Source organism: Pelodiscus sinensis, chromosome 2 (assembly GCF_052426305.1).
Source record: "Pelodiscus sinensis isolate ZL-2025 chromosome 2, ASM5242630v1, whole genome shotgun sequence".
Lineage (NCBI taxonomy): Eukaryota > Metazoa > Chordata > Testudines > Trionychidae > Pelodiscus > Pelodiscus sinensis.
This window is the reverse complement of record NC_143053.1, coordinates 59069446-59091158: the sequence shown is the minus strand read 5'-3', so window position 1 is coordinate 59091158 and position 21713 is coordinate 59069446. Positions and strand designations below refer to the sequence as shown.

At 41.5% G+C, this 21713-nt stretch overlaps 1 protein-coding gene across 3 annotated transcripts in view; it reads left to right on the top strand.

The window, feature by feature from the left end:
- The first annotated feature begins 4300 nt into the window (after positions 1-4300).
- Positions 4301-21713, top strand: part of PREX2 (phosphatidylinositol-3,4,5-trisphosphate dependent Rac exchange factor 2) — a 266625-nt gene continuing 249212 nt past the window's right edge. For all 3 annotated transcript variants that reach the window (XM_075920573.2, XM_006131490.5, XM_075920574.2), the window contains exon 1: positions 4301-4695. In XM_075920573.2, coding sequence (XP_075776688.1) covers positions 4555-4695 — 141 coding nt within the window. In that variant the 5' untranslated portion in view covers positions 4301-4554. The remainder of the gene's footprint in view (positions 4696-21713) is intronic.

Here is a 21713-nt window from a genome sequence, read left to right as displayed (position 1 = left end):
ATTAGCCTCCGTAGATAAATCTAGGGGGCTAGTGTAGACGTACCTGAAGATTGTTATAACTATGGTGACCTTTTATCAGGAACCCTGTCATGACTCCTTCATCTTAATGTGAGAACAGCACAATCCGAGAAGGTTGGGTAGGTACTGCCAGAGGCACCATACATGTGTCCCATAAACATGTATCTATACAATGGTCTAGTGTCTTAGCAGGGTAAAACTTCTACTTTACAGGAGACAGAGCCTTCTCTCTGAAAGCTGGCTCATGACACAACTTGTGATGGAGATATCTAGATTGTGCACATGAAAGGGAAGAAAACAGAGAGTCACTTGTTCTTTTTTTCCGTCAGTCTTTTTGCTGGTGGCTCAGAGGCTGCCTGAGAATATGTCCACCCTAGCTATAGGGAACATATTAATATCACTTAGTGGCTCAACAGTGTGTAGAGAGAGGGGATACTAACTTCTCCCCACATTCTGATGGCAAAGGGTAAGGTGGGGATCTCTTCTCATGAGTTCCTCTAGTGGTCTATGTTACCACAATGTGAGGGATTGGGAGACACATGGGATAACCTAATTTCTGGGTGGTGGACTAAAGAACTCTTCTGTGGTCAAAGGTGTTCTCTCATGAGGCTATGTCTACACTATGACTTTTGCCGGAAGAGGGAATGCAAATGAAGCGTGGATTAGCATTTTCTCGCTCTTCATTTGCATTGCCTCTTCCAGCAAAAGTCGTAATGTAGATGTAGCCTCTGAGTCATGGAACTGGCAAAGCAAATATTCATTCTTAAGAACATTTATGTTCAATAGTATCCAAGATCTTCTTGTAACAGGGGCTCCATTGTGCTAGGTGCCCAGAGGACTCAACCAATACTGGGATTTATTTACTAGGCGCTGTGTACAGACAGGTAGTGGGAGTCAGTGGGGGATGGAGGAGGTGTGGGTGCAGGGCCTGGACAAATCAGCCTGTATGGATCCCCTTAACACTTTTATACGGGTAAAATCTGGTGTGGGGAGGGGACACCAGTGCTGGGGGTGAGGGATGGTGGAGTCACAGAGTGGCATCTGTACTAGCGGCAAGGGGGAGCCCCCTGAGCTGGGAGGATCCAGAAAAGGGAGGAGTCTGGCGTAGAAGGGAAGAAAGGCAATGGATGGTATCATCCTGGTGCTGGCATGTTCCGGCTTTGCTAGGACCCTGGTGGATGGTGTGGTAGCAGGCAACACTGGAAGCTGGCAGGGCAGGATGGAACAGGGCAGGCTAGGATTATTGCTGCCACTGAGCTCAGGCCCCATGATGCTGAGCAAGAAAAAGAAATACAATGTGCACTTGCTGTCGATGAGTACGGGCTTTACCACTAACTGCTGGCATCAGGCTTCCTACTTACTCCCCCAAACCTTAACCCCACCCCTGGGCCAGCCTGTCCCCTCAGATGCCCTTAACCCCACTCCCTCTCGGCTGGCCTCGTGCTCCCTGTACAACACATGCACAGGGCCTCCAACAACATGGGGCCAGAGTGCTCACCCAGATTAGCTGTACCCAGGGGATGGCTCTGTATCCATATTAAATCAGCACAGGGTACCTTTCATCCCGTATTTCAACCACGGTAGTGCTGCTGATTGGCAACTTGATCTAGTTCATGGGGTCACAATGCCACTCAAATTTAGCCTAGCCATTCCTCCATTATGCCTAAACTGCCCCTTGACTTCTGGGTTTCTCCCATATTTTTGAAATGCAGTGTTGGCAACCTTAGACGAGACAACTATTCACAAAACTGTACTGCCTCCCAGATGGTCTTTGCTCTGCTGTCTTTACGATCTGATTTAAGACAAGCTGGGGTAACAAGTAATAGCAGGAAAGAAGAGGGAGGGTGCGGTAGAAGTAATAAAAATCCATTGTTGGCTGTGTGTGCTGCTTGAAGGGTCTTGGTTCATCTGATCACTTAAAGAAGATTTTTTTTTTTAAATTGCTATTAAATCACAAATTCGTGAACCCTCTTTACTGTTTTACATTCTCCGAGCAGATGTGGCTCCCTTACTGCCACTCTTTTCTCTCTGGGACTGGAGGAGAAAGGGGACTCCTTAGGCCACCCTGAAGGGAGGAGTCCCTGAGGCCATACCTGAGGTGCAGAGGAAAAGAAAGTCCCATGCTGCTTCCCCTGTCTCTTTAAGAAAAGATGGGTCTCCTTATCAATGCTACTTTAAATGTGTGTATGGGACAAAAACAGAGCCATTTTTGCCCTGTGTCATGATGTTCTCTTAATGTGGCCCTGGGCACCATTACTGAAGCCACCAGCAGATACTTGAAGGGAGTGTGCAAAAAATGCTGACATCAATAGCGCCTGCTTTCCTGGCTCCCAAAATCAGAGGAAGGGTTGTTTAACAACTGCTTTATTAATGTATCCTCTTTCCACTACTTGGAATATGGGGCCTTTTTACTTCCCTCTCACAACTAAAGCTGAGTGCCTTGGCAAGGCTGTCTTTGTCTTTTCCCTTGTGTAGCAAGAAAGGAAAGATGGGAGATAGTTGGGTTTGTCTGAGGCCATGTCTACATGGGGAGATTATTTCAAATTTACTAAATTTGATTTCTGGGCCCCCAATTTTACAGATTCAAACTTGCATGTCCTCACTATGGGGAAGAATCGAATGTATTTTGAGGCAGGCTCTGTTAATGTGGCAGCAGAGCATCCACACTAGGGCTATGTCTACACTCGCGGCTTCTTGTGCAAGAACATCTTGCGCAAGGGTTCTTGTGCAAGAAGTCTTGCGGAAGAAAACGTCCACACTGCCATGTGCAAGCTGTGCTTTTGCGCAAGAGCGCCCATGGCAGTGTGGACGCTCTCTTATGCAAGAAAGCTCTGATGGCCATTTTAGCCATAGGGCTTTCTTGTGCAAGAAATCCCTGCCGAGCATCCACACTGCCTTCTTGCACAAGAGCTCCTGTGCAAGAGGGCTTACACCTGTCAAAAAAGAGCGTAGCTCTTGCGCAAGGAGCCCTCTCTTACCACGCCGTACTGTAAATTTCCTTGCGCAAGAGCGGGCGAGCATGTGGACGCTCTGCAGATTCTTGCGCAAGAACGGCCGTACTTGTGCAAGAAGCCGCGAGTGTAGACATAGCCTAACGTTATTTCAGACAAGTTTGGGAATAGTTTTATTCCTTATGAAAAGCAGGACTACAGAGTTTGAATTCCTCAGCCCCTTATTCTGGAATAACAGGGTTGGTAGTGTGGATGCATCGCTTAAAAATCGACCTTGGGGGCTAATTTCGGATTGAGGTCCTAATGAAGACTAGGCCTTAGGTACTAAGAAGCCTAACATCTTGGGTGGAGAGTATGGTAGGCCATCCATTTCACTCCCTCTTGTTGGGATTGTGGTTGGAAATATACCACCTTAATGTGGAACCTAAAAACAGAGTCTCTGAATGTTGTTTCTAGTTGCAAACCTTAAGAGCTGATTAAGAGCTCCAAAACTTTCATATGACTCCACAGAATTCAAGCAGGGGGAGGAGTGTCTCAGATTAAAGCTCTGGGTTTGACTTCTCTGTAAATGAAGGTGACACTTGTTCACTAAAACATGCATTTACATTTTATTACCCCACATCTGCAAGATGAATGTGTGTGTGAAGGTTTTTGTCAGATTCCTTTATTGTCTTCACTTATTATACCAATCTGAACTTCCCAGGGCAAAGAGCAATCTGCATGACCCAGACAGAATTTAATAGTTCCTTTAAAACGGGATAACACTGGCTAATCTACTGTGCATATTTGTGTGTGCAATGCTGAATATAAAATATGCAGGCACTGCGAGACAGGTATATATTAGCCTGTTCCTAGTAAAATATAAACTATGTAGCTCTACTATACATAGTATATACATGTTTGCAATGTGTGTGTTTATAATTATATACTGAGAGGGGGATGCGTGGGTGGAAGAACCACTTTGAGACTGTTTATTGTTTTTTTAATAGGCAGTCTCAAGCCAAGCAGCCTAGCGGGCCTGGGACATTTTAAAGTGAATTCTTATCCTCTCGAGTTGGAGAACTCCAATTAGCCTCAGACTAAAGCGCACAGCGTGTGTGTGAAACAGGCGGTTGCTGGCACGCAAGCTTTCCCAAGGTTGCGCTTCCTTTCCTTTTTCCTGAGATTTGGCGCAGGGGGAAGGGGTCGAAGTCACATGGACACAAAGCTTTTGATTAATGTCCAAGCTGCCTGGGTCGCTGCTGCTGAAGCTTTCCAATCTCTCAGTCCCACGGAGCGCCGGGAGAGCAGGCAGCCAGTGACCGCGCATTTCCTACAGGCAGTAGCCCCTTCCTCCCTGGAAAAGAACACACACGCCTTTTGCTCGCTCTGCTCCGCCGGCCCTCCAGCCGCGTCTCCGGCAGTGGGAGAGCTAGCGGGGGAGGGAGGCCGGTGCGCACGCCAGGACAGCCCCGCTATGTAACCGAGTGGGGGCTTTTGTTGTCCCAGCTGAACTTCGCGAGAGGAAACACCGAGGCGGCTTTTTCCCATTGGGGGCTGCCAAGAGCCGCGGAGAAGCCGGAGCGAGGCTTCGCGTCGGGGAACAATGACAGAGGAAAGCAAAGGGGAAGGCAAAGGGGAGAGCGGGAAGGACCTGGAGAAACAGCTGCGCCTCAGGGTGTGCGTTTTGAGCGAGCTTCTGAAGACCGAGCGGGACTATGTGGGCACGCTGGAGTTCCTGGTGTCGGTGAGTGACGGTCCCTGCAGCTGCGGGCAGAGGGTCCCTTGGCGGCTCACGGACCCCACTGACCCCTCCCTTCACGCCCCCACAGGGCTGCCTGGCGGGACACACCAAGGAACTGGGCTGGGCGTGAGACCCAACCAAACGCTCTTGGAGACAGAGCCGGGGGGGGGGGGGGGGAGTTGTCCTGACTTGAGCCGCTCAGGTTCTGTATTGCAAGTAGCGGGTTGCTGGTGCGTTGCTGCTTTAACGAGGCGGAAGGGACGTGGTTTGTAAATGGCTGGCTCGGGGCGAGCTTTCCCGGGGGACTGACCACGAGACAAACAATTGCGCTGGGACTGGCCTTAGGAGTAGAGCGCGGGGTGAGCCAGGTACACTCCGGGCAGCGGTCTTCTCAGGCCAGTTCCTTATCCGGACCAGGCAGCAGCATCAGTCAGTCTTTTCCGTCAGTAACCCTGGAAACACAGTACTCTGGGGCGGGGGGGTTCTGATCTACAGCAGCTGTTGAGTATTAAAGCCACATGCGGCGTTTCCCCCTTCTCCTATCCTATCCCCATATTTCCAATTTAAGCCAGTCGTTGTAACGTAGTGCTTGGATGGAGAGTTGAAGGAAAGAAAGGATCATGTGTGTAGCCTCGTCTCTATTTTACAAATCCTTATATCTTCTAGAATGTTTTCAGCAGTAAGTTTCAGCCTTAAAATCAGTTTGAACAGGATTTATTATAATAAAGTAGTTGCAATAACTTGCTTTCCGCTGAAGTTATCCTCTGGTAGAAAGAAAGTACTGCTTTCCACAGTAGAGTAAGACAAATATAACATTTTCCCCTTTCCCATTTGCTCCAACGTCAGCAGCATCACTTTAAGGCCTCTTTGGGATAAACAAATCTCAGGTCATCTGCTTAGTTTTGCAGAGGGTCTTCCACAATAGCCCTGACAGTCTTTTCTCTCCTCCCCCAACCGCTCTGAGGGGGCAATCTTTCAAGCAGCAAACTTCCTGCTTCTTTTTTGAGCTTTCTGAACTTTCTGCTTATTATCATGGCAAAAGGAAATTCTTAACTTGACTGTGACAAGGAGAATAAAAGCACAGGCAGTGGAGTGAAATAAGATCGACAGAATACCCTTTTGTCCATTTGTTTATGTTAAATGATCAGTGGTTCAATATATTTTGCTTTTATATTTGAAATTAAAAAAGAAAAAGTGGTAGCAAAACTTATTTCTGCTATGCTTCCAGTTAGCAAGCATGTTGTGCTTTTTGGCACAAATATTAATTTTAAAATGACTTTCTTCAAGATTTGGATTTCAGACCCAAATTTGACTTACATCACAATAATTACACTGCTTACATTTTCATAAGTGATCTATTATTTTGGGATACTCAATCTTTGTGTATCTTCTTTGATACTTTTTATAGGATTTTGATTTTCAAAGAGTGGCTTCAACTACTCCCTTGCCTGAGCAAAACAAAGATTTGATGTTGGGCATTCTCACTTCTGAGAGGATGCCCTAACCACTGGATTATGGGGTATTCTCAAACAGGATTTTTACATTGAAGCAGTTCCAGAGTGTATACATTTTTAAACACCTGTTGGAAGAGGGGGACTAGAACCTGGGTCATACAGTGGAACACCTTCAAAAGGAGTAATTGAGATGTATTCCTGAATACTCCCTAGTCTACTGGTTGGAACACTCTCCTGATAGGGTGTGAGGTACAACTTCAAATTCCTGCTCCACATCAGAAAGAGATGGGAATTGAACCCTAGTTCCCACATGCTAGGTAAGCATGCTAACCGATTGTCTAAAAGTTAGAAAGGGAAGATTAGTTTAAATTCCCCTTTTTTTTTTTTTTTTTTTTTTTTTGTGCAGGAAAGGGCTTAGATGCCTATTTCCAGGAAAGGGTTCATGACTGAGAATCCCAAATAGAGATACGCACCTCACTCTAACCCCGATTTAGGTACCTAACTCCCTTTGAGGGGCTTGTCTTAGGCTACACCCACTCATCTATATTTCCTATTGGTTAGTTTAGGCACCTCTTGGCTCAGCATGCTTACCTCTGGATCCCATTTTTAGATGCCTCTCTTTGTATAGAGGTCTTGGGCACCTAACTTTGAGTGGTAGATTACACTGAGTGGTAGAGCACAAGAACATTAGGCAATGGAAGGATGAGCACTGTACACTTAAGTACCTTTGTGTATTTATCCCTCTGTGCTTTTAAAGTCAAATTAATAGTGTCAGAAAATGTTTGCCACAGCTTGAGATCAGGGCTTATTTTTGTGAGGCCCACAGAATATAATGTATCATACTACGTTTGGAATAGCAGCTAGCTACAACTACAAACATTACAACACAAGAGACCCTGATGTATATGGCAGACTAGTTTGACTAGACACAATGGTGTGTTATAAATGGGTATATTTTAATACATGTTAAATATAGGAAATAAATCTAGCTTGGTAAATGAAAAAGGTCAAAAGTATTAGGGAAAACTTGTATGGAAAAACTAAATGAGTCTATTGTGAAGAATTAGGAACAAAGACATCAAAACCATGAGAAATTACTTGATGGTGTCATTTTTATGCTTTTGAAAATGAATGCAGTTCTAGTAATAGGTTTGGAATTAGCAGCACTAAAGATCAGAGTCCATTCTACAGCAATAGAACTGGTTCAGGTCTGGGGGCGGGGAAGGGGTGTGGCTTCCCTGTACTATCTCGCCAGTGGACTTCACTCAGGGACCATCATTTAGAATAAGAAGGTAATTTGTTCTCCAGGCCCATTCAACCCTTGGAATCTTTGCTAAAACAGTCAAAAAGTGTATCCATTGTGCAGATGATATTTATGCAATTTTCATGTCCACTTTCAATGAGACTAAGGTTGCGATCTTTTGTTACCAGCATTGTAGTGGGTCTCATCATTACTTTCAGTCACTATCATTTTTTGTTAACATTCATCATATATGGTTCTGAACAACTTGTAATAGTATAATAATGGCAATATAACTCCAGTAATGGAAATGAAAAGAAAATATTGAGCACCTATATGGTTGTGATGGTGATATATTTTACATTTTGGCAATATGACTTATAAAATATTGAGGAAAGATTTTTCATGTGGCTGTTCTATGCCTTGTAATCAAATGTGTCCTATTGTGGAGTGATAAAATAAGATGATTTGGACAGCCATGTGATGGTAAGAGGGAATGACTGGAATTCTGTATCTGTTATAAACCAAAGTTCCTGACTCAGGAGGAATTGCTAAAAGAAACAGATGATAACATGTGGTAGGGTTGGCATGGGAAAATAACATAAATCATATCATGATAGATTTGTCAGCCCTAAAATGAAAATTCCTTTTAACTTTAAAACTGAAAACCTGAAGGTCTGAAGACATTGACACACATACTTCTTCAAGACCCCATGAAGTAAATGGACTATGTACAATTTGTGGAGAGCTACCAAATTCATGGTCCATTTTGGTCAATTTCACAGTGATAAGATTTAAAAAATAGTCAATTTGACAATTTCAGATGTTTAAAGACCCATATTGTCAGATACATGGAGTGGAAATTACAGAGGCAGGCATAAATATACTAGCACATGAAAAGAAAGGAGTTACCTTATCAAGTGGAGGACCAGTACTAACTAGGCCAATTCAGACAGGTTAGATGTAGCTCACTCCCAACATATATAAATTCAGTTGATCCCTAACTAATAGCTAGCTATTTAGTCCCATTGCAGCCAAGTTCTTAAACACTTGAATAATTTTTAGCATACTAATAGTCTTATTGCCATGAATAGGTTACACATACTCTTAAACTTCAGAGGGGTAGCCGAGTTAGTCTGTAACAGGAAAAACTTAAATAGTCTAGTAGCACCTTAAAGACCAACAAAACATGTAGCTGGTATCATGAGCTTTTTGTGGGCAAAACCGGTCATCTGAAGAAGTGGGGTTTGCCCATGAACGCTCATGATACCATCTACATGTTTTGTTAATCTAGTAGCACCTTAAAGACTATCTGTTGTTTTTTAAGTTTTTCCATACTCTTAAAGTTATGCATGCGCGTATGTACCTGACAGGGTCTTTATTGTTAGAGTATTTCATACTAGCATTTGGAGTTTGAATTTGATGCCAATATTTATTTGTTATAGGAAAGTTAAGTTATGGGTAACAAATGAAAGAACACTAATAAATACAGCTAACATTATTGCAAGCAAACTTTTCTTGTTATCCAAGGCATTAAAACATTTTAAAGGACACGGTGTTTCTATAGCTAAAGAATACTTGGTTTACCTGATGTTTCTGAGTACTATATCATCAGCCAATTGGCATTCAGGCTTCTCCAGCACTTGGAAGTACAGCACTTTATTTTGCTAATCATTTCATTTCATACAGCTCAAAGAACATTAGAGAATCCTGACTTCCAATGAAAGAAAAGACTGTATTTAAAATAATCTATAAACTACACTTGCCCATTAAGCCCTACCCGTTTGGTTCTGGAGTGGAAGGAAGATTATTCATTATTAACTCTGGAGGAAAAAAATAGGAACAATATTTAATGTAATGTCATTGGGAGTTTATGATAATAGTGCTTTTATTTTAACTTTTATGGCTTCATCAGTGTTAAATAAGTCATGAGAGAGAACATTTTAGAAAATGCAATAAATGCCCTTTATCATCTGTATTAATTCATATGATACACTATGTAAAACTAAAATAGCATCTTTTGTTTGATATATAGAACAGCAAGCGTAACTAGATCTAAACTGAATAGTCTTTTTTTGAAATGACTTTTCAGGACCAATGATCCCATGGGCACCCACAGCTCCTTTTTGGAATCCAGCAGTGTTTCTCTGCATGTTAGTTTTAGGAATGAGTTAAAGACTGCAGTATGTTCTCTCTCCCTCAAGTTTAAGGCTCTTGGTGAAATCCTGGTTACATTGGCATCAATGGAAAAACTCCTATTGACTTCTATGTGGCAGGATTTCCCCCTCTATGTTTCTAGCCACTATCTACAATGAGTCACGTAAGGGCTGAAATGAGATTCCCAATGGTAGTGCTACACTATACCATAAGATTTCTGGGCCTCTCACACGAGTTACTTCTGAAATACTCTTTTATTGTTTGGTGCAACCTTCTTAGATAAATATTAATTAATTACTATAATAATTAGTGACATCATAGTAATTTATATAATCACATTTATATTTTTAAAAAGGTATTTGAATGAATGGAAGGGAAGGATTTTGTCTGGCTGCATTTTTTGATAAGATTATGTGATTTCCTCTTCCTCTCCTCAGTTTAACTTCCCCGTCTCCCCCTTCATGAATTCTATGGCTGCTACATCATAAAAAGTCAAAAGGAAGTGCAAACACAATTACCATAGAAAGTCAGCATCTTTTTCCATTCACTTCCAGTTTCTGCTGTTTTTTAACTTGTCTGAGCATTACAAAGTGAGGAAAAACCTGAATATGTTACACTATTCTTAATCTGGCAAAATTAAATATCAAGAGTACCACCTGTGACCTTTATAAAAAATGATAAGATGTATTTAAATGGTTTGTTTGTTTGTTTGTTTATTTCCCCATAAAGGAAAACAGTTGAAATATTTTACAAAGTTTATTATCAAGAAAGGTGTTTCCTATCTCAGTAAGTTAAGGACGGAGTTCACTAAAGGCCTGACAATAACAAAAAGCCAAAGCTTCAAGGGGTAGGGTGGGGGGGAGAGACTATCTATTAAGTAACTTAATTTTCCTTCACTACACTGGTTATACTACACTGTAGTCAGTACAGATCTCATTTTTAATTGGGTTTTCTTTTAGGTCTGTCTTTGCTGTAAACTCATATAAATGCATCTTTGTTTTAATCTATTTTGCAATAGGGAAGACTGTTGCCCTAGAAAAATTCATTATTTGCAAATCTATCTTCTCTTCTGGAATATGTTAATATGCATGGAGGAAATAAACTGACTGAATTTCTGGCCCAATGGAGAAAGGGAAATTGAGTTTTAAAGGCTCAACCTCACAGAATTTGTCTTGGGTATAAGATGGGCACTGAAAAAGATACAGAGAAAGAGGACAGGAACAGTTAACTGTATACAGTTGGTGTCTGGTGCCTTCTGCACTTTCTGTGAAGTTTCTTCATTCAGCTCACTAAATTTTTACACTACACTATCATCCTGGTGGTCCCTGGGCATCTAGTTAGCTGCTTGTGAAGATATGGACTGCATGCCAACCTTTTGTACATACGCATACATGCAGATTCATAGGTTACACAATGATGAACAGATATTCAATAATATTTAAGACTATTCAATATCCAGTAGGAAACTCAAACATAAATATGGAGGGAATTCTTTGTGATATGTAGACTTAACAAGTGGAACAACAAACTTCTATAACAGTTTGCTTTAAAGTCATTAATAAATTAAGCCTCAGCAACCTTATAGATGAGGAAGTTTAGGTTCAGGCACAGAGACTGTGATTTTGGGTCCCATAGGTGGTTGGTAGCAGAGCCAGAAATATAACTAGATATCTTGGCTTCCAGCACTGTGCTTTAACTACAAGGCCATTTTCCCCCATTCTATATTTTTGTTGCTAAAAGAATGTTTACCTACTCAAAACATCTCTGAGAGATTGCATAAGAATGATTTTTCAAAGCCAGGTTCATTCTGTAGAAATTGTATTCCCTTCATAATTCCCTGTATGCTGTTACAAGTCAAGTTATCCTTGATACCTCATTTCAGGGGTAGAGCTAAGATTTTAGAGAGCGTCTCTGTTCCTGTATTGAAATAATTTGAGGTTGTGACTGAATTCTTGTCTCCACTTTGTGCTCTTGGCAGCCTGGCTTCAATGCATTTTGTGCACCCATCTGCTTTGAAGTAGCTCCTGCCTCCAGCTGTCATTGTCAGCTGTGTGGGTGAAGCCTGCTAGGAAACTAGCTCTTCAGGAACACAAGTAGAGGTTCAGTAGTACTTGTAGCAGTTCAGAACTGAGATGCAAGCATATTGACAAAAGGTAAAAGGTAGTACTGAAGAGTGAAGATAGCAGATGTAGAAATAGCAGAAAGAGCAGAGGTTTAATATTATACTTGATTCACTGAGTATAAGAGGAGCTGGTGTAATGTCTGGCTGAAAGTGGCCCATGATAACCCACCTGTTCTCTTCTTTTTCCATGGAGGAGCTTATTAAACTTTTAAAGCTGACTTTAAGCAGAAGTACTGTTATGATCCATTGCAGAAGTACTCTTATGATCCATTAGATTTCCTCTGGATAGATTTTCCTATATTTTTATTTTGAAATAAGCATTTTGCAATACTTGAACTTGACATTTACGTGCTTCGTATATTTAAATGAAGCTTTGCCTTGTAATAATAGCTGAAGAACAAGGCCAACACCATTTGCTCAACTAATTTATGTTAAATACACTTTATATTTTATTCCTCCTAAAGCTGCTACTAATTGAATATTCACTGTTAAATAGAATCATAAACATAAATTAGTAAATGAGAATTTATATTTGTATTTCCTGTTTTTTAATGTAAATGTGGAGGTTGTCTGAATCAAGAATCGAAGTAGGTTGTATATATCTTTTCTGGATAAAAATACCAGGTAAGGAATTAATGTGCTTAGGAAATGCTAAACATATAAACACAGAGTTACCACTGAACGATTAATTGCTTTGTATTTTGTCCCATTAAATTGTAATATATTGTTGTAATGAGTATAATGAGACATGGAATGGAATGTGAAAAATATTTTTTTCTCACTTGAAACATTTTTAGGATTTTCTCAGTTTCTTTTGTAAACCCAGGAAGCCATGTTTTATCTCTTAATTTAGTCCTCTGTGACCTTCTCATAAATTAAAAGCTATTATATTAAACTTAAATATTGTAAAATGAAGCTGTTGATTTTTTTGGGCACCATACAGTTGAGTAACAACACTGCAATATTGCTTCACTGTATTATTTGATCTATCTAAGATTTCCCTTACCTAGGTAATATAAACATACTGTTGATCAAATGGCTAGAAGAAATGACACGCCTCACATTCTTTGACAGTATTTTAGGGACCTGTGATTTCTGAGCATTGTAAAATGGGGCAGTTATTAGGGTAGCAATTATATTTGAGATTTTAATGTAGGAAAAAGCAACTGAAGCTCAACACTGAACAAAGTATCCTTTCATTAGAAGATTGGTACAAAGAGTCTTATGAGGTAGAAGGAGCTGTAATTGTGGCACATATCTGAAGTGTTACTGCAACTGATATGTGTGTCCTGTCAGCTTGAATTGGATCATAAAATATTCTGTTTAGGCTATGTAAAGTGATATTTTCTATGAATAATTTAAAGCATGAAGAAAATTAACATGTGTTCCAGTTTTTCATAGAAGGTCTCTGTGAAAATGGTCATCTTAAACAAATTTATGCCAATAGACACTTCTTTCCACTACAGGCAGTCCCCGACTTACGCGGATCCGACTTATGTCGGATCCGCACTTACGAACGGGGCTTTCTCGCCCCGGAGGTCGAGGTGGCGGATTGCTACCTGCGAGCTCCGGGGCGAGAGAGCCCCGTTTGTAAGCTGCTCCGGTGCCCCTGGTCTGCTGGAGACCGTCTCCAGCAGACCAGGGGCACCGGGCGGGCTCCCGCGCTTCTGAGGCTTTGCCAGAGCAAAGCCTCAGAAGCGCGAGGAACCGCCGCTGCTGCCGCTTCAGTCCCGGTGCCTGTGGTCTGCTGGGGACCGTCTGCTGGGCAAGCGGGACTGAAGCGGCAAAGCCTCAGAGGCGCGGGACCCCCCCGCGGCTGCGGCTTCAGTCCCGGTGCCTGTGGTCTGCTGGGGACTGTCCCCAGCAGACCACAGGCACCGGGACTGAAGCTGCAGCCGTGGCGGGGTCCCACGCCTCTGAGACTTTGCCAGAGCAAAGCCTCAGAGGCGCAGCACCCCGCTGCCGCTGCGGCTCTGCTCCCCGTGTCCCTGGTCTGCTGGGGGGGGGGCGCAGCTAGTGTGCCCCCCCCAGCAGACCAGGCTTTTGTTTTGGACCCTGAGGCAGAGCAGCTGGGGCGCTGCCGATTGGTCCTGCAGCGCTGCTCTGGGCACTACTGGACCAACCCGGCAGCACCCCAGCTGCTCTGCCCCAGGTCCTGATTCAGCCGCTGCTGGTCAGTTTCAGCAGCGGCTGAATCAGGACGCCTGGGGCAGAGCAGATGGGGTGCTGCTGGGTTGGTCCAGTAGCACCGAGGAGCGGCGCTACTGGAGCAACCCAGCAGCACCCCAGCTGCTCTGCCCCAGGTGTCCCCAAGTCAGCTTCTGCTGAAACTGACCAGCGCTGACTACAGGAAGCCCGAGGCAGAGTTGTTCTGCCCCGGGCTTCCTGGAATCAGCTGCTGATCAGTTTCAGCAGCAGCTGACTTGGGGACGCCTGGGGTTCTTAAGTTGATTCTGTATGTAAGTCAGAACTGGTGGTCAGTTTCAGCAGCGGCTGAATCTGGACACCAGTTCCGACTTACATACAGATTCAACTTAAGAACAAACCTACAGTCCCTATCTTGTACGTAACCCGGGGACTGCCTGTACAAGTAAAAATAGGTTTTGGTCTTTTTCTCTTGCAGCTTTGGCACACACAAATTTATGGTTCAGAAATAAACTGAAAATTCATGAAAATATATTTTGAAATACTAAGGAAGATCTGCCTTTGTTTCCCTCTCAGCAAAGTACGCAACATTTATTCTAGGTTTTTTTTTTTCAGCATATCTTTCAACTTGCTAAGGTTCACCTGAATGTCACAATTTACGGTGACAAACCAAAATGAGGGTCAATAAAGCATTATCCACATAGGAAATTTATGATGCCCTGGGATCAATTCTTTTGTGTAAATAACTCTTTCTATAGCTTCAGTTTCATACTTTATATTTTATGTAATTAACTTTCAAAAGTGTAAGAGAAGCAGTGCAAGTTTATATGATGCATAGGTGATTTTAGCACTAAAATAAATGACTTTTCCCAAATGAAGGACATTTGAGAGTCTCCACCATTCAACTATTCTTAGGTAAGATGTATTGAGACCCTTGATTAAGGATGTGCTCTCTTCTTTTTCCTTACTCCTTGAAGTAGCGGAGCACAAAGTAGGGGAAAACTGTCCCTGAGCTTCAAGGATGGCTAAAATCTTCTGAAAGACTCTTTTGAGTGTTGGTAAAGTAAATGTGCCAATAAAAGTGCATGATTGGGGGGGTTCAGTAACTAACATTTAAAGGTAGAGATGACAGAAAAGAGAAGATAGATCAGAAAGAGCTGAGAAATTAACTTCTTATGTGGGTATGTTGGATGGCAGTCTTAGTTTAGAGAAAAATACTTAAAAAGGAAGGTTTGGAATCCTGACAAAAGCATCCAATAAGAGGTCCACAGTGTCAAATACCACTTTGATATCAAGAAGAGTGAGGTGAATTGGAAAAGAAAACTTCATCAACAGCTAGGGATGTAAGTGACTAGTCGACTATCCAGTAAGCAAAGCTACTTTTGCTCATCAGATAGTCGAAAAGTCCCTCAACTAGTTGCTTCTGCCCCTTTTCTGCCTCTGTCAGAGGCAGCAAGCAGGGGGAGCACCGGAGCTGGTACTGTGGGGAGCTGGCTTAAAAGTCGGTTCCCCCCAGCACAATCTCCATGCAGGGCAGAGGAGGCAGGGGAGTAGTGAGCCAGGAATCAGCTGATTCCTTGCTTGTGTTCAGTCCCAGATGCTGCACTTCTGCTTTTTAAATGTATTAAGAGCGTGCTGGCAGGAATCAACTGTTTTGACTTGCACTGGGTCCCCCTGCTATGCTTCCGATTTTTAAATGTATTAAGAGCTTGCCAGTGCTTAATACATTTAAAAGGCAGAGCTGCAGCAGGGTTAGCTTCCAGGAAAGGCGCTAACTCTGCTGCGGCTCTCCCACTTATCGACTAATTGATTGGTAAATGGAAAATACATCAAGTAGTCAATTAGTTGATTAAACTAAATTTAACCTCCCTAATCAGAATGTCGTGACAGATCAACCATTCTCTGACTGAAACCATGATTCAGATGGGTTAGGAAAACTCTTGGGCATAGTAAAAGGTAACTGTAAAGACAGAAAAAAAGTTACTTTCAAAGACTTCTGGAAATTGAAGTTCAGAGATGGGACCATAGTCAGCATCAGAACCAAAGGAAGAATTTAAGAAGGGGGTAGGGAGAAAGGGTAACTTTAAGAGTTGGGGAAAGTACTAGACGTAAGCTTAATTTACAGTGGTCGCAGTATACTACAAGGAGGAGTGTGGGTGAAAAGGCATTACCAAACAATATACAAAAAAAGGAAGCTGGAAGAAGAAGAGCTCATTGAAATCAATGGTGGAGAGAGAAAAAAAGGGAAAAATAACAATTAGGAAGCCTGTGTGAGGGATGGAAGTACAAGAGAGCCTGTGCTGAATTAGGCAATATTTACATGAATAAAGAAGGGAACTATCTTCTGCTTGGCGGGAAGACAACTGGAAGGAGAAAGGCAAGTTGATTAGATGAAGAAGGATAGAATGGAAGAGGGAGCAATGATTATCAGCACTTTTGGCAACAAGGACAGGTATAAATGTAACTTTGCAGTCCAAAATCTACTTGATGATATTTCCAGATCTTGTAATAGATATGTTGATGGGACATGCATCCATTGATTTTTAATGTGCTGACTTTTGCAGCTGATGGAAGGTTGATGAAAATGTGGATTCTGGTATAGAGCAAAAGTCTGTAGTTTTAGACCTCCTCTTACGCAATCAAATTGTGGTATGTGAAAGTGTTGTTTCTCTTTATATAAGGATCTTATGTTCTCATTTCCAGGTATTATACTTTAAACACGATAACCTCCATAATACTTATTTCTTAAGAATTATGTTTAAAAGGTGCAATATATTCTCCTCCTTTTGTACATTATCAAATTTTTCAGTAAGGAAAACATATCTTCTGAAATTAAGATGTACTGACTTTTGTTAAGAACATTTTCAAAGTGAAAGAAGTTGTGGAGCTGTCCATAATAATAATAACTAGCTGGCCGCATCCTATGATTGCTACACTCACCAACCCCCCCCCCCCCCATTTGTCTGCTTTTGCGGTGTGAGAGCATGATGATGTCATTCTGTCACCTGGTAGGAAAAACTTTTATATATAGGGAGAGAGATAATACAAGTGGCATTCACAAAGATTCAAGATCAGATTTTAAAAATCAGAATTAGAGGAAATCTCTCAAATACAACTACTGTATCTAAGTTATCTCTGGCCCTAACAGTAAATATTTTTACTAGTAAGATTTTTGCTGAGTAACAGCAGCAAATAGTATGATGCTACAGCCATATAAAGAATGGGTTTTGTAGAACTAATTGTTTGTATTTTATACTCTGTCCTGGAGCATTCGATATCTGTGATGGAGGTGAGAGAGAGCAGATGACTACTGAAACCATAACCTATTCTTTCAAAGATTACCCATTATATGTCTGGTTTCTCCTTTGAAACTGCATGAGATCCTGTTTATTAAAAATAATGCCTGGAAGTTGTTAGTTATAGTTTGTATGAGTGTATTGATTTCTTCCCATGTACTGTAAGGCTGTACCACAGGAAACAAAGATTTTTTTCCATGTTAGTATGTTCAGCTATTACAATAGTCAGACTGGCCTGGAACAGAAGGTAGAGAACTTTCCTGTTTTGTTGTTGTGCAGATACTGAAGATTTTTTTGGGTTCCATGTGAAAGGAAGTTCATATTTAATTCAAACATACTATAAAGGGCAGAGAAAAACTTTCTTTGCTTTTAATGGGTTGAATTGCTGTGATTGCTATTGAAGAGCAAATCCCAGTTTCTTCCCTGATTCATAGTTCCAAACCACCTTATTTGTGCTTGTAGTTATTGAAACAAGGACTGAATATAATTAAATATAATTTCATTAGAGAAAGAAGAAAATGTCTTGTTTATTCAAAGTATATATAATATATAAATATGAAGTTCCTTGCTAGATATGCGAGTAGATACAATAAAATTGTGTCTTATACTGTGATTTGTCTGCATCTATTATAGGCAAAATCCTGACACCTTCAAAAGGCGTGTGAGAAAAGCTCCAGGGTTGCAGAATAGGAAAAGCTCTGCTGTTTGTAGAAGAGGGGAAGAAAGGCTGTGCCAAGGGGAATTCGTTCCTAATGCATAGTGTGGAACTGTGCTTTCTATGGCAGTATTTACTCATAGACTCATAGACTTTAAGGTCAGAAGGGACCATTTTTTATGATCATCTAGTCTGACCCCCTGCACAGTGCAGGCCACAGAATCTCACCCACCCCTCCCAGAATAATCCTCTCACCTATATCTCAGATATTGAAGCCTTCAAATACTTTGAAGACCCCAAGATGCAGAGAATCCTCTAGCTGTGATCTGTACCCCATGCTACAGAGGAAGGCGAAAAACCTCCAGGGCCCCTGCCAATCTATCCTGGAGGAAAATTCCTTCCCGACCCCAAATATGGCGATCAGCTAAACCCTGAGCATGTGGGCAAGACTCATCAGCCAGACACCCAAAAAGTTCTCTAGTAATTCCTATCATCCCTCCATTGACCTATTTCCCACTGATAATGAATGGACAATTAGTTACCAAGATCATGTTATCTCGTCAAACCATCCCCTTCATAAACCCATCTAGTTTAATCTTGAAGCCAGATAGATCTTTTGCCCCCACTACTTCTCTTTGAAGGCCATTCCAGAACCTCACTCCTCTAATGGTTAGAAACCTTCATCTAATCTCAAGTTTAAACTTCCTACTAGCCAGCTTATATCCATTTGTTCTTGTGTCCACATTGGTATTAAGCTTAAATAATTCCTCTCCCTCCCTGGTATTTATCCCTCTAATATATTTAAAAAGTGCAATCATGTCCCCCCTCAGCCTTCTTTTGGTTAAGGTAAACAAGCCAAGCTCCTTGAGTCTCCTTTCATAAGACAGGTTTTCCATTCCTCGGATCATCCTAGTGGCCCTTCTTTGTACCAGTTCCAGTTTGAATTCATCCTTCTTAAACATGGGAGACCAGAACTGCACACAGTATTCCAAATGGGGTCTCACCAATGCCTTGTATAATGGCACTAACACCTCCTTATCCCTACTGGAAATACCTCACCTAATACATCCCAAGATCGTATTAGCCTTTTTCACGGCCATGTCACAATGGCGGCTCATAGTCATTCTATAATCAACCAGGACTCCAAGGTCCTTCTCCTCCTCCGTTACTTCCAACTGATGTGTCCCCAGCTTATAACTAAAATTCTTGTTATTAATCCCTAAATGCATAACCTTACACTTCTCACTATTAAATTTCATCCTATTGCTATCACTTCAATTTACAAGATCATCCAGATCTTCCTGTATGATATCCTGATCCTTTTCTGAATTGGCAATAGCTCCCAACTTTGTGTTATCCGCAAATTTTATCAGGACACTTCCACTTTTGGTGCCAAGATCAGCAATAAAAAGATTAAATAAAATTGGCCCCAAAACTGATCCCTGAGGAACTCCGCTAGTAACCTTCCTCCAACCTGACAGTTCACCTTTCAATATGACCCGCTGTAGTCTCCCCTTTAACCAGTTGCTTATCCACCTCTCAACTTTCATATTAATCCCTATCATTTCCAATTAAACCAATAATTCCCCATGTGGTACTGTATCAAATGCCTTACTAAAGTCGAGGTAGATTAGATCCACTGCATTTCCTTTATCTAAAAAAATCTGTTACTTTCTCAAAAAAGGAGATCAGGTTGGTTTGGCACGATCTACCTTTTGTAAAACCATGTTGTACTTTGTCCCAATTGCCATTAGCCTCAATGTCTCTAACTACTTTCTCCTTCAAAATTTTTTCCAGGATCTTACATACTACAGATGTCAAACTAACAGGTCTATAGTTACCCGGGTCGCTTTTTTTCCCTTTCTTAAAAATCGGAACTATATTAGCAATTCTCCAGTCAAATGGTACAACCCCTGAGTTTAGAGATTTATTAAAAATTTTTGCTAATGGACTTGCAAGTTCATGTGCCAGTTCCTTTAATATTCTTGGATGAAGATTATCTGGCCCCCCCGATTTACTCCCATTAAGCTGTTCAAGTTTGGCTTTTACCTCGGATATGGTAATATCTACCTCCATATCTTTAATCCCATTTGTTAAGTTACCATTATCCCTAAGCTCTTCATTAGCCTCATTAAAGACTGAAGCAAAGTATTTGTTCAAATATTGGGCCATTCCTAGATTATCCTTAACCTCCACTCCATCCTCAGTAATTAGCGGTCCTACTTCTTCTTTTTTTTGTTTTTTTCCTATTTATATGGCTATAAAACCTTTTACTATTGGTTTTAATTCCCTTTGCAAGGTCCAACTCTACCCGACTTTTAGCCTTTCTCACTTAGTCCCTACATGCTCTAACCTCAATAAGGTAGCTTTCTTTACTGATCCCTCCCATTTTCCACTCCTTATATGCTTTCTGCTTTTTCTTAATCACCTCTCTGAGATGCTTGCTCATCCACCTTGGTCTAACACACCTGCCTATAATTTTTTTCCCTTTTCTAGGGATAAAGTTGCAGAAGCTGTCAGAAGCCTGTAACTTAAAATAATTCCAGGCCTCCTCCACTTTAAGGTCCATAATTTCTTTAGTCCAATCAACTTCCCTAACTAATTTCCTTAATTTATTAAAGTTAGCCCTTTTGAAATCAAAAACCCTAGTCTCAGATTTATTTTTGTTTATCCTTCCATTTAATTTGAACTGAATTAGCTCATGATCACTCGAGCCAAGGTTGTCTCCTACAACCATTTCATCTATAAGGTCCTCGCTACTCACCAAAACCAAATCTAAAATAGCATCCCCCCTTGTTGGTTCAGCAACTACTTGGTGAAAGAATTCATCAGCTATCACATCTAGGAAAATCTGAGCCCTATTATAATTACTGGCACTTGTTCTCCAGTCTATATCTGGAAAGTTGAAATCTCCCATGATTACGCAGTTTCCATGAGTATTTACTTCATTAAAACATTAAAGAGGTCTCTATCCATATCCAGATTGGATCCTGGTGGTCTATAACACACCCCAAGCACTATCCCAGGGGAGGATCTGATAGTTTTCTTTCCCAATATGATTTTTGCCCAAACAGACTCTGTCTTCTCCATTCCATTACTTTTTATTTCTTTACAATCTACCTCATCTTTGATATACAATGCGACTCTACCACCTTTACCCTTATTTCTGTCTTTCCTAAACAGCACATACCCTTCAATACCTGTACTCCAGTCATGCCTAGTATTCCACCATGTTTCTGTTATTCCTATAATATCTGGTTTCACTTCCTGGACCAATAGCTCTAGTTCCTCCTTTTTGTTACCTAGGCTCCTCGCATTCGTGTACAAACATCTTAATTTTTGCTGTTTGGCCTCATTCACATTCTTTACCCAATTTGGCATGGACGTTATACCTCCAATATGACCTATTAGACTAGTATCCACCCCACCCTTCCTCATGTTCATTCTCCTACCCCCAGCTATATCCTTTCTTACTTCGTTTTCCTCCCTCTCAGTGTTAAAATCTGGCGTAGAGATTACCTGGGTATCTCCCAACCATCTCCCCCAAATTCCTAGTTTAAAGCTCTCTTAATCAATTGAGCCAGCCTCCATCCTAGAAGTCTATTTCCCTCCCTACTTAAGTGAAGTCCATCCCTAGAGAACAGTCCTCTGTCCATAAATTCTTCCAGTGACCATACATCCCGAAGCCCTCCTTATAGCACCACTGCCTAAGCCATCTATTGATCATCATAATCCTGTCACATCTTAGTTGCCCTTCTCTAGGAACAGGCAGAATCCCACTAAAAATCACCTGAGCCTCAATTTCCTTGCACATCCTCCCCAGCCTATCATAGTCTCCCTTAATTCGTTCCAGCGAGAATCTAGCCGTATCATTTGTTCCTACATGAAGGATGATCAGTGGATTCCTTCCTGCTCCCTTAATAATCCTCTTCAACCTCAGTTCCACATCTCG